The 13,840-nt window shown below is 38.0% G+C and overlaps 1 protein-coding gene across 9 annotated transcripts in view; it reads right to left on the bottom strand.

Annotated features, from left to right (window-relative positions):
- Positions 1-13,840, bottom strand: part of Alms1 (ALMS1 centrosome and basal body associated protein) — a 103,155-nt gene that overhangs the window by 18,778 nt on the left and 70,537 nt on the right. For all 9 annotated transcript variants that reach the window (XM_076940010.1, XM_076940011.1, XM_076940013.1 and 6 more), the window contains 2 exons: positions 12,856-12,945; positions 7,343-8,487 (listed from right to left, as the gene is read on the bottom strand). In XM_076940010.1, the coding sequence (XP_076796125.1) occupies positions 7,343-8,487; positions 12,856-12,945 (1,235 nt within the window). The remainder of the gene's footprint in view (positions 1-7,342; positions 8,488-12,855; positions 12,946-13,840) is intronic.

The raw sequence follows: 13,840 nt of genomic DNA, 5'->3' as shown, positions 1-13,840 counted from the left end.
CACATGCCTTTAATCCCAGCACTTGGGAGGCAGAGGCCAGCCTGCTCTACAGAGTGAGTTCCAGGACAGCCAGGGCTACACAGAGAAACCCTGTCTCGAAAAACCAAAAAAAAAAAAAAAAAAAAAAAAAAATTGTTTGTGCTTGTGTCTCTATGTCAAAGTGTTGACACTCTTTCCTTTTTGGCAACAACAGTCAGAGAGGAACTCTTCTTTTAAAGTATCTGCTCCTGGTATCAATCAGTCCCGGGGATGGATTCCTATAACAGACACACCCTTCTCATCACACAATTAGCCAAAACCACTAACTTTTGATATACTGTTGCCACCTTGAAACATAAGAAAAAAAAATTGACTCTCGTGTATTTAAAAATTATACTTTTTTGGCTCAGTTTTACTGTATTGTGGTTACAGAACGGGCTTACTCATAAAACTACTTTGGGGTTTCTTAACCTTTTGCCTAAAATATAATAAGTATTCTATAGGTTTTTGGAATTAACTATGGATGCTATGTTTTGAGAATGGAGTTTTACAGAGATATTAAAAACAAGCTTAATACAAGACTATACTACAGTCGACCATCCTTTCTTCGTGAAGAAAGAGAAGCAAGTTAGAACATCCTACCCCACTGGTCAAATTCTGTATTAGAACTGTGTGTGGATGGACAAGTCAATGTGTTAAAGTTGAAAATAAAGCAAATCTCTTAACAGCCTCTCCATCTTTTGACTTGGAAGATGTATGTATACCACTGTCCCACACCAGAGTTTGGAAACAAACAGCATTTACTCAAAAAGACAAAACACACACACACACACACACACACACACACACACACACACACACACTCTTTTAATTCTGGCAGGAATAAATACTTTAAACTCGTGATGCCCCAACAATAGTGGGGATACTGAACCTGAAGAGACCACCTCCTGTAGCCAGGCAGGAACCTCATTGGACATATAGGGACAAAGGATACCAACCCAACCACAAAACGTATCCCGAAATTTATCCTCTCTACAAAAAAATGCAGGGACAGAGTATGGAGCAGAAACTGAAGGGAATGGCCAATCAACAACGGGTCCAACTAGAGACCCATTCCAAGGGCAAGCACCAAACCCTGACACTACTACTGATCCTTGTTATGCTTGCACAGAAGCCTAGCATGGCTGTGCTCTAAGAGGCTCCACCCAGCAGCTGACTCAGATGCAGACACCCACAGCCAAACATTGGAGGGTGCTTGGTAACTCTCATGGAAGAGCTGGGGAAGAACTGAGGGTGCCAAAGGGGATGGGAACTTCACAGGAAGGCCAACAGAATCCAATAACCTGGACTCTTAGGGGCTCTCGGAGACTAAATCGCCATCTAAGAAGCATACACAGGCTGGACCTAGGCACCTGCACATATATAGCAGATGTGCAACTTGGTCTTCATGTGGGTTCTCCAACAACTGAAGCAGGGAGCTTTCTCTAAAGCTGTTATCTGTCAGTGAAATGTGTTCCCATAACTGTGCTGCCTTGTCTGGCCCCAATGGCAAAGGATGTGCCTAGCCCTGCAGAGACTTGATGTGGCAGAGTGGGGAAATACCCAGGGTAGGGAGGCTCCAACCTCTCAGAGGATAAAGGGAGGAGGATAAGGGACAGGAGTGTAAAGTGAAAAGACAAACACACAGAGGGACAAAGATCTGATAGCTTGTTTTGTGTGCTGGCCAGCTGGGCTGAGTGTTCAGCAGAGCTTATGTAAATGTTCAGATGGAGTATTTTGCAGTGAATAGATACTTGGGTTGGATATACCTGTGACTAGATGTCAATAGATTCTGAGATTATTAACATAAAACAACATTGTGCTTTTTATACCTACTGAAAGGCATGTATGTACACACATGTACACACACACACACACACACTTACTTTTTAAAAACCCAAGTAAACTCAAAATCTATTTCCAAAAGGCCAGTTATATGATTGAAATGAGAATGGGCACAGGAAAAATTTTTAAAAGGGAGGCCATGATTGGGAACATATTTAATTAAACCATCCTTCACACTAAAGGGTTTGTTTTATTTTTCTACCAGGCATAATAGTGTATACCTATAATCCTAGAATTTGGGAGACTGAGGATGGGGGATTAAGACCTTGAGATCAGCTTTGTGTTTCACAGTGAAACATGTATATTAAAAATATGAAGATGACGAAGAGAAGGGGAAAAACAGAAATGGCATGGACACTGCCCAGCTCTTATCTCCCCAGTTCTGAAAGGAGTCACATAACAAAACTGGAGGGTCAGATGAACTTTCAGGCAGAAAATAAAAATTAATGATACTTAGAAATCCACCTTCTCTGCTCACCTATCAATGTCAAACTCAGTTTTGGTTGGGGGTGGGGAACTGGAGAGTTGGCTCAGTGGTTAAAGGCACTTTTTGTTCTTGCAGAGGATTGGGGTTTGATTTCCAGCACCTGCATGGTGGCTCACAACCATCTATAACTCTAGTTCCTGGAGATCTGATGTCCTCTTCTGACTTCCATGGGCAGCCGGCCAGTAAGCTCCTGTGGTGCATATACATACATGTAGGCAAAACACTCATACATACACAATAAAGACAAGCCCCCCCCACACACACACAAGTTTTATGGTTTCTTTTTAGAAAACATATGTGGCAAAAGTATCCAGATACTTGATGGAGGACAATCGTCTTTACAACTAACTAATGATGTCAGGCTAGCTGGATAGCAACATGCAAAGGAATAAAGCTGCACCCATACAATCTTTAAAAGTAGCTAAAGCTGATGTAAACTAAACAAAGGCTAAAATTATAGGCTTACTAGAAGAAAACCAAGGAGTACTTCTGAGAATCTGATGTTGGGTTGAGCCTAACTATCAGCTAGGACACTGAGAAACACGTGATGCGTGCAGAATAGGACTCTGCTAAAGTGCTGCACTGCAAGTGAAGTCAACAGTCTGGAGAGCAAAGCAGAAAAAGGGAAGAACAAGCTCAGGCGGCGGCACCGGCCTTTAATCTCAGTACTTGTGGGGAGAGGCAGAGAGAGCTCTTAGTTTCATGCCAACTAAACTGGTCTATAGAGTGAGTTCCAGAGCAGCCAAGGTTATACAGATACTCTGTTTCAAGAAAAATAAAAGAACAACATATTTTCAAATCATATAACCATTAAAAGATTTGCAATCAAGCTTTGCAGAGGACTCATACAACTTAGCCTAAAGCCAAGCGACACACGTAATTTTAAGAGCCAGCCTTACTGTATTTCTGTTTTAAAACATTTCACTTTTCTGTACAATTTAAAAAAACAAACACATATTGTCAGGTGTGATGACACAGGTCTATAATCCTGGGAAACAGGCAGACAGTTTTTTTTTAGTCCAAAGCCGTATGAAATAAAATAAATATATCTTTTTTGAAAAAAAAGTAACACCTACTAGAAAACACAAAATATAAAAACTGACTCAAGAAATAGACATCTTAGACTTATATTGTGTCAGTTAAAAAAAAAAAACAACCAGAAGACCCCCAAAGAAAAATATATGACCTATATCAATTAAATTCTATCAAACCCATAAAGAATCAACATTAATCTTAATACTCAGTATCAAAACACAGCAAGATGACAAACCCATTCCACAAGACTGGTATTATCCTGACAGCAAAAGCAGCAAAGACATCACAAGAAAACTTTAGGTCACAAGAATATAGATGCAAAAAGTCTTCAAAAGTCTAGCAAACTGAATGAATCCTATGGCACTTGAAAAGTACTGCATAACACAGCAAAATGGAAATTATACAAGGAATGCAAGTTTGGCTCAACATGTGATTATCAATATATACCACATCAATAGACAATGGGAAGTTGATGATCATTTCAATAGATGCCAAATTTGACTAATATCAAAACCTTTTTATAATAAAAATAAAAACCAAACTAGCAAAAGGGAACTTCCTCAATATAACAAAAGTCACAAGAGAAAACCCCACAGTACTATATTCTCAATTGTGAAAGACTGAAAGTATCCTCCTGAGGACAGAACAAGGGTATCTGTTTTACCATTCAACACTCTACTAGAAGTTCTCTGTAAATCAGTTAGAAAGATCAATACCGTCCAAATTGCAAATCTCTATTTGCAGATGACAGGAAGGTCTGTATGTTCTACAAGAAAATTAAGAGTTAACAATCAGTTCAGTAATGCTGTAAGGTACAAGATCAACATGTAAACATCAGCTATGTATCTCTATACCAACAAGTAATCTAAAAATGAAATTAAATATTTACACTTACAATAGCATTAGAAAAAATAAAATATTTACAAGTAGAGGCTCTAAAGGGACCCTGAGTGTTCAAGACAATCTTGAAAACAGGACGGTTCTTATTATCAAAAATTATGATGAAGATATACTGAATACAAACAGCGGTGCTGGCATAAGGAAAACCAATAAAACAGAACTGAGTACCCCAATGTGGACACACATACAATCAAGATTTCTAATGGCACTGTCAAGGAACAAATGAGGAAAATAGTCTAAAGAAATGATCTTGCCAGAACTAGACACAAACACGTTGAAGAATGAAAGTAGACCTTTTCTGTATACCATGTACAAAAATTAACTCAAAATAGACTAAGTTCCTAAATATAAAAGCTAGACCAAAAAGACAAGAATCTTATGAATTAGATTTGACAACAATTTTCTGGATATGTCTCCCAAAACATGGGTAACAGAAAGTACATGCTTAACTATTAAATCTGCTTTATGTCAAAAGATACAATCAACAAAGTGACTGTGAGAGGCAGCCTACAGAATGACAAAATATATTTTCAGATTATACATTTAGTAAGGAATTACCATAGAGAAAAATCTAACAACTAAGAACAAAAAGCCAAGCAGCTAAGTTTGTAAAGGTCAAAGGACTTTAAAAAAAAAAAAAAAAAAGAAAAAAAAAAAAAGGCATTTCTCCAAGAAAGCTATACAAATGGTTAAGATGCATATAGAATGTTCAATAAAAATGTAAATAAAACCCCAGTGAGAAGCCATCTTATATTCAATAGTACAGCTAATAGATAACATTAAAAAACAAAAAACAAGCCAGGCAGTGGTGGCGCACGCCTTTAATTCCAGCACTTGGGAGGCAGAGGCAGGCAGATTTCTGAGTTTGAGGTCAGCCTGGTCTACAAAGTGAGTTCCAGGACAGCCAGGACTACACAGAGAAACCCTGTCACAAAAAACAAACAAACAAACAAACAAACAACAAAACAAACCAAAACAAAAAACAAAAACAAAAACAAAACAAAAAACAATACAACCACCAAATCAAAACAGAAAACAAGCAGCCACACAAGAGTAGTGTGAGGCCTGCAGGAGCCCTCAACCATCACTGCAGGCAGAAGCATAAAAGGACAGGCGCTGCAGTCTTGCCATTGGGTCAGTTTCTCAGTAAGACACAATTACCATACGATTTGTTATTTCCACTCTTGGGTATACCTCAAAGAACTGCATACGGGAATTCCAAGATCAGCCCTGTTCACAATAGCTGAAGCACTGAACGTGTCCAAGTGTCTATCACTGGATTTATAAATAGATTTTAAAAAACTAGTGTATTGTATATACATACAACAGAATATTACCAAACATGAAAACCTTGAAGTACTGTTTGTGCTTTGACATAGATGAACCTTGAAAAAAAAAATGTAAAAAGGGTGGAATTGCAGCTTAATGGTGGAGCATGTGCCCCATGTTCAATCCTGGTGGCAGAGGAACCTGAAAAGAATCACATACTATACAGCTGTATTTATATGAAATGACAAGAATAGACAAGTCCTCAGAGACAGAAGCAAATTAATGACTCCCAAGGGATAGGGGGAAGGGCAGAGTACAGATGATTACTATAAGCTCCAAATGTCACTTAACTGTTTACTTGGAAAGAAGAACAAAGGAAACCATCTGAACTCTGAGTCTAGGGCCTCAGCTTCCTGAGTACTTCCAATATAGATAAGCACCATGATGCCCAGCTCAAAGTGTAGACTTTGCGTTACATGCTCACACATGATCTCCAACCAGGATCCTTTCCCCTCTTTCCAGTATTATTTCCAGTTCATTAGTTTAAAAAAACTATTAACACACACATGTAATCACTGTCATTTCATATCTACCAAAAGCTCAGTCATGAGAAATACTGCTTATGGGAAACCGCATCTCCTTTCTCCCTCTAGACTGCATGGTCTCCATGCAGTCCTACTGACAAAATATTTTTGAGCACAAATTGCCAAAATAGGTATTTATTTATAAATTATTTCACTTACCATATATTATAAAATACAAAAATAGAAAATTTGAAAACTTGAATAAATATAAATTCTATTTTCCCTACTCCAATGGGCAGAGCATTTCTCTAGATTTTACTTTGCCTTTTTTTTTTTTTTTTTTTTTGAGACAGGTTTACACTAGGTAGCTGAGGCTCATCTCAGACTCATGATCCCTTTTGCTTCAGCATCCTAAATGCTGAAGTAGCAGATGTGCACCACCACATGCAGGGCTCTGATTTTCTCTTGGGTAGAGGCTGTTACCTGTTACCAATGTAATGTGACCCTAATAGGCTCTGACTTTTGTGCCATGTACCATGAGAGCTCTGGAGGGCTTGTGACCCTGTAAGGTCTTCCTTATGAAGACAGATGAGGAAACTTCACTTAGGTATTTTTAACTGAAATGACTAATAATTCTGAGATTCCAACTTGCTTCTATAATATAATGCTAAGTGATCACACTTCTCTTCTGGAGTGTGTGACACCATACTTGGAGCTTATTTCTTGCAGACACATCTACCAGGTGTACCTAATCCCTGTGGTTCAACTTCTCTTCTATCTCTTAGTTCTTCATTTAGTTATACACTTTAAATCATGCTGTGGCTGACCCCATTTTCAATTTTGATAGGATCCTAATGCTTCATTTTCTTAAAAAAAAAAAAAATCATACTGTATTATTTGAGTGTGAGTGTTTAAAAGCAATTCAAATACTTCTCAAAAGACAGGAAAAAATAATAAAGACACCGGCCATCCCGCCCCAACCTGGCCAAACAGAGGCCATGCTAAGCTCGAAGCTGCCCATGCCAGGGCCTTCCTTTTACTTCAAGACCCTGAAAATATCTAGTGCAAAGCGTGTTGGTGGAAAGAATGACAACAAACAATAGCACTGTGCTACACTTTCTCACTCTTTTCCAGCTGGGAAGAAACGTTATATATAGTGAGGAAAGGGCAAATGGCTTTTTTTATCCACCTGTTGTGAAGAGATTAACTAAAACGTCCACAAAAAAGGCAGTCACAGTGCCAGTTGGAATTTGTAGCCTTGTACCTGGATGTGCCTCCTTCTGGTGTGCTCAGAAGTCATTTGGGGACAGGCTGTTTTCAATGCCTTCCTGTTGTGCTTGCATGGCTTCTCCAGATATCTCCTCCGACTAGTGACACTACTGTATAATTTAATTCGCCTAGGTGACAAACACAGTCTATCATGGCCAAAAGCTTGGATCAACCGGACTGTGTCAATGGTGGATATGGAGCTACTCCTTTCATTTAAAGGCACGTCTCCATCAGTTTGGGTCAATGTATCCGAGTCCACAGGAGAAGCAGTGCTGGAGAAAGTGTTGGGACTATCTGTGAGGAGCTCACTTTCCTCTGAGGGTCTAGAATCCAAGGAGGCACTGCTGATGTTATTAAAATCTGGCTGTTTTCTCCAGATGTACTTATCTAGTTTAACCTGCTCAATCTTAAGCTGACTGGATTTCCCACCTTTTTGAGGAGAAAGCACTTTGCTTTTCCTTAAGTCACCTGTACTCTGACCCCTCTCTAGGCTCTTACTCCACTTCCTCTGCTGCTTGCCTTTCTGTTGATGTTGCCTCCTCCCAGTCCACCCCCTGGCTCCATGTCCCCCTCTGCTATCATCTTGTGTACTTTCTGAGGCCCGGAGTGAATGTGTGATGGGATTCTGAAGCAGTTTAGCTAAACGATCAAGTCGTTCCACCAAGGAGAGCTCTTTCTTATCACAAGCACCAGACGGTTTCTGCTGCTTCTGTCGCTCCTGGTACCTGTTCCAGAGTTCATTCAAACTCACAGGGCATTCAGTTATTAGCTCTGGGGTGACCTGCTGATCCTTTTTTTCATCATTTGTTTGTCTTTTGCCTTTTTGGTCTCTGGCCTGATTCTTAACACTATGTATCTTCTTCTCATGGTCTCCTAAATTCAAATTGATGCTGAGGCTCTTAATTCTGGTGTAATCTATCTTGGTCTTGTCCGAACTTGGGCCAGGGGGAGGAAGGCAGCTGTGTCCTGAATGATGGTGAAAGAAATCCTTCCAAGAATGTTGCATAAAAACACTCCTTCCCAAGGGTTCATGGCAGAGATCTTGCTCATGGGGCAGGTGCACTGGATGATGGAAGTAAAACCTGGCTGATCTGAAGACAGAGTGAGTAGTATTTTCAAATGCTGAATGACATTCAGATTCTGAAAGAAAAAAATTTTTGAAAGAATTTAGAAATATTTGTATTCCTTTTATAAATTTTTTTTCTTTAGACATAGAACTTGTGCTTAACAATCAGACTGGCATGAATCAAAAGGATTTGGATAAACTTGACTATTGTATAACAGAGCTGAGATTGGACCTCAGCTCTAAAAGTGCTTGCCTAGCATACACAAAGCCCTGGGTTCAATTCCTAGCATGGTCTAAATTGCACTTATAATCCCAGCACTCAGAATATTGAGACAGAATTATCAGGATCCAGGTCACCCTCTCTACACAACCAATTCAAGGCCAGCCTGTACTAATTATATGGGACCTTATACAAAAACTAAAAACAACTGGTCCAAGCAGTAGAGAGTACAGAGCCATTGTTGTACATCTCTGAGTTCAAGGCTAGCTCGGTCTATACATTAAGATCTAGGACAGCCAAGGATATCTTGTCTCAACAAAACAAAACAATATGGACTGAACTCTACCATCATGTGACAAAGATGCCTGACCTCAAGGACAGCCCCTTTAGATCCCTACACTATAATTAGTTGCCTCATGTATCCATTACCTATTCTGTTTAGGCTACTTTTTGTATGTGTTCTTACTTTTAAAAATTGTATCTTGCAGTAAGACTTAATGGGTATTTCTAGCTTAAAACAAAAACAACAACAACAACAAAAAAAAACCTTGAGATTTCACCATCAGCATTAAGTGGGTGGAGTGAAACAATTTATTTTAAATCCTCACTTTTGGGCAATCATCACTCCACATCAAAGTACATATTGTTGAATACAATCATATATTATAGTTTAATAGGCTGGATGTGGTTCTCTGAAGCACATTAAAAGTTCATCCCTGAATCCTGGACCATTCAGAATCATGGCATTCAGAAAACCCTTGTACTGGTCATCTCTCTGTTCCTCTTCACTATTAAGCTGCTAAAGTAGAAAACACGCATTTCCCCGTTCTCTTTTCTAAATTACTCCTGAATTTAGCCACACCACTGAATTATAACAGCTCTCTTGTGACCAATAGTCTCTTCATAGCATCAACTCTATCTCTAGTATGCTCACACCTTAACTTCCCTTTCAAGACACACACACCTTTCTTCACAGTTTTTTGTATCACTTCAGTGTCAATATATACGCTTAGACTTGTATTTCAAGCCATGATTTCTCTCAATCAATTCATATCAATGTACCAGATATATCACTGAGATGTATAGTCACCTTAACTTTTAAATGTCCTTAATTCTTTTCTAGCCTTTATTAAGAAAGCCATAAAAATAATTAGAACTAATAAAAGAGCTTAGTAAGATTTCAAGATAAAAATGTGTTTATAATTTAAATTTTATACACTTACAGTGAATAAACTGAAAATAACCATTTCTAGCACAAACATAAACATGTAACAAGGGATATCCAGCAAATATAGCTATGTGTATATGTTGTGGTGGTTTGAAAGAGAATGTCCCCTGGAGGCTCAGGCATTTGAATATTTGGTCCTTAGGTGGAGGCACTGTTTGGAAGGCTTAGAAGGTGTGGCCTTGCTAGATAAAGTATATCCCTGGGGACAGATTTTGAAGCTTCAAAGCCTTACTTCATTCTCAGTTCACTCTGTATGCTTCATGCTTGCACATTTTTAGGATTCACATCTTAGTTTGCTGCTCTAGTGGCTATACCTGCCTTACTTCTCCACCATGATGATGAAGGCCTCTTATCCCTCTAGAACAGAAGCCCAAATAAACCCTTCTTTAAGCTGCCTTGGTCATGTTTTATCACAACAACAGAAAAGAAACTAAAATAACAGTGGTTCTAATTACCAGTCTGACTATTCACTATACCAAACAGAAGAAAAGCAATTTATATAATGTAATGCATATATTATATATAAGTGCGTGTGTATGTGTGTGTGTGTGTATGTGTGTGTGTGTGTGTGTGTGTGTATATATCTCATAAAACAAAGTTGAAGGTCCAACACATCCTAGATCAAACCTTACCATGAATCAACTGTAATCAAGACAGATTAGTACTATCACAAGGATCAAAGCATTAGATTAACCTTAATGGCTGGACTATTTTGCTTAGTGTATCTCCTTACAAAGTTTATCAAAGTTTAGTAACAAAGTGTGTTATAGCACACTGACAATTTCCTCATGAAGGAGGCATAATAACCATTTTTAAATATAAATCATATTATCTTTTTTATTGTTGCTTTGAGACAAGGTCTACTTATGTATTCTATAATGGCCTTGAATTGACTATATAAATCGTAGTGGCCTCTAATTTGTAATCCTCTTGCTCTGCTTTTGGAGTGCTTGATTACAGGCATATATCTATCACTCTATGTAAGTTCTTCATTAACCAAGAATTCACTTTTTCCTTATCCAACTATCTGATGAACAGCTGGATCACTCTACCTCTTGGTTATAATAAATAACTATGATAAAACATGTATGATGTTTGAGATCTTGCTTTAAATTCTTTTGAATATATGTCCCAAAGTGAGACTGCTACACTCGTATGGTAATTCTTTAATTTTTTTGAGGGAATACATTGTTCTCCAGAACAACTATACCATTTTACATTGTGGAGGTCTGGTCTATAGCTATGTGTTGTAATGCTTAAATTCTGTACCCAAAGGTCTAGGCCTACAAGTGAATTCTCACGTTTACAAGCCTTTGTTGTGCAAACCTTGTTCCTTAATTTAAAACTTTTGGTTAAATAAAATTGGCTACAGCAAATTACTGGAGGGATTAGAGGAAGGTGGGTTTTGAGTTACCAGGTTGGGGTGGAGAAGAGAGGAAGAGAGGAGAGACAATGAAGAGAGAGACTAGAAGGCATCATGAGAAGAGAGGTACCATGAGCACATGGCCAAGAGAAATAGCAAATACTTGGGGAACACTACTGGGGAAGTAGCCAGGTCAGCAGTTAGAACAGAATAGGGGTGACCCTTGGCCCCAGTCATTGTCAAAGACAAATAAAATAACTGTAGTCTGAGGGTCATTTATTTCTAAGCTAGTCGGGGATAAGCTTAAATTGCTTGTACAACATTCCTGCTAAAAATGCATAAATTCCAAATTTTTCCTAACAGTATTCTTTTGGTAGCTTTTCTTAAATAGTGTGAGCTGTTAGTTCCTTGTGGTTTTGAACTGCATTTCTCTTAAGTGTCATTTCATACTTTCTTGGGTAGTGTCTATTTTCTTTGGGGAACTATATTTTTAACTCCTTGTATACTTTTAAGTAAGTCAGGTTTGGTTTTTTGTTTTCAAGGCACACATGCTCCTTATAAATTCAACATTTAACTCCCAACAATACTTTAGGAGAATTTTCCCAGTTTTGTTGATAGCCTAGCTTCAGTTTCCTTTGCTCAGGACAGCTTTTGCTGTCATGTCAAATAAGTGATTACCAAATACAGTTTCCTGAAGCTTTTCTCATGTCTTCTACCAGGTTCAGGAATTCAGGTCTTGTGTTTATATCTCTAATTCTTTTTGATGTAAGTTTTATGTAATGATTTAACTTTATTCTTTTAATGTGGTTACCCAGTTTTTCTATACTATCAGTTGAAAAAATTATCCTTTCTCCACTGTGTAGCAGTTGTATCCTTAGTGAAAACTGATTCTATACATTCTATATGAGTAGATAATGGAAAGTCTTTTCAGCATACAGTGTTGTTAGATTCCTTTACTCCTTTCTCTTAAATGGAAATTCTTATTTTCTAACAGGTAAAATTTGACAGCTGAATAGAAATGGTCTATGTTCTGTATGTTGTTCTCTTCTGTCATAACATTGGGGCCAAATACAAATATAAATTGATTTAATTTGGCTTTTTACTGTTACATGTTGATGTTATCCTTGTTTTTCAGTATTCCGGAGTAGCTTCAGGTGTCCCTGATTCAGAACTAAGACACAGTACTGCACTTCTAGCATCAGGAGCCTTGGGGTAGTTGTCCCTCAGAGCCTGGTGGAAGTGGTTCCTGGACCTCTGACAGATGCCAACTGCTTTACATAACAGGGAGACACTTGCACACTCCTGTGTATATGCATGTGCATCCGTATTTCTATACTTTAAATCGTCACTGGATTGCTTTCAACACCAAAAACAAAGTAAATGCTAAGTCAATAGTCATTATCCTGTGCTATCTGTGGAAAGTAATGACAGAAAAAGAAATCTATACATGATCAAAAATGATAACTTTTTTCTCAAAATGTTTTCTGCACAGAATTGGTTGAATTCAGTATGGAGGCAGTATTGAAATCACATTCAAAAGTAAAATAGAAAAGCATCTCTTTTTTTGTCAGAATTAACCAGAAACACAAACACTAGCACTCAGGCACACATACTAACATATACTATATTACCTATCTCCAAGGATCCTTTCTTCTGTTTAATGGATTTAGTGTCTGGCAGATTTTCAGTTTTTCTGTCTTGTACAGTGATATCACTGGAACCTAAGAGAACAAAACGAATGTATTAAATACATACAAGAAGTTGACCCACCAAAACACCTCTAATTATCTAATATGTGAAAGCCATTGTTAGTGGTACTGAAAAACATAAATATTTATACCATTTTTTAGGAAAATGGGAAATGGAAGCACATTTACACAAATGTCATACAGAGCTAAAGAGTCAACATTAAGGAACTGGAGACACAGCTCAGTGGTTAAAAGCATTTGCTGCTCTTGCAAAGAAACTAAGTTCAGTTTCTAGCCCATGTGGTGGCCTACAACATCAGCAACTCCAGTTCAAGGGCATCTGACATCCTCTTCTAACCTCCACGGGCACAAGGCATTCGAGTAGTACACACACATGCATACAGGCAAAACATCCATGCACACAAAATAAAATCAGTTAAAAACATCTAATATCTGAATCACCATGAAAGATACATGAAGAGGTATTAAGTGCTCAAAGAAAAGAGAAATTCTAACAAGCAGTAGCATAGAAAACTCTAGACAACTGACTTGGGCCTCTCAAAATCAGAAGCATTTTGAAATGGAAATCACAAGTCACTGAAAGCAAAGGTGGTTGTATAACACAAGAGAGGAATCATTTTCTCATTTCTTTTCGCAACCAAACATCTACAGATTAGAGCATCTAATAAGGGAAAGAGGGGAAACTAGGGCAGGCAAGGCTATTTTGGAGCTGGTCCTAATGTTCTGAAAAACTGCTAAAAGCCCTTAGATTTGATTCCCAAAGACAATGAAGACTAAAATGCATCAGGAGACTAACATAATAAAAGCAGTTTCAGGACCATTCATTTAGCAACAGTAAAAAAAAGTGGTATAATTTTGGAGTGTTTCCCAGAATACAAATCTAGAATCTTTTTTTTTTTTTTTTTTT

The sequence above is a fragment of the Arvicanthis niloticus genome, chromosome 9 (genome assembly GCF_011762505.2).
Source record: "Arvicanthis niloticus isolate mArvNil1 chromosome 9, mArvNil1.pat.X, whole genome shotgun sequence".
Taxonomy (NCBI): domain Eukaryota; kingdom Metazoa; phylum Chordata; class Mammalia; order Rodentia; family Muridae; genus Arvicanthis; species Arvicanthis niloticus.
This window is presented reverse-complemented; position numbering and strand designations above follow the sequence as displayed.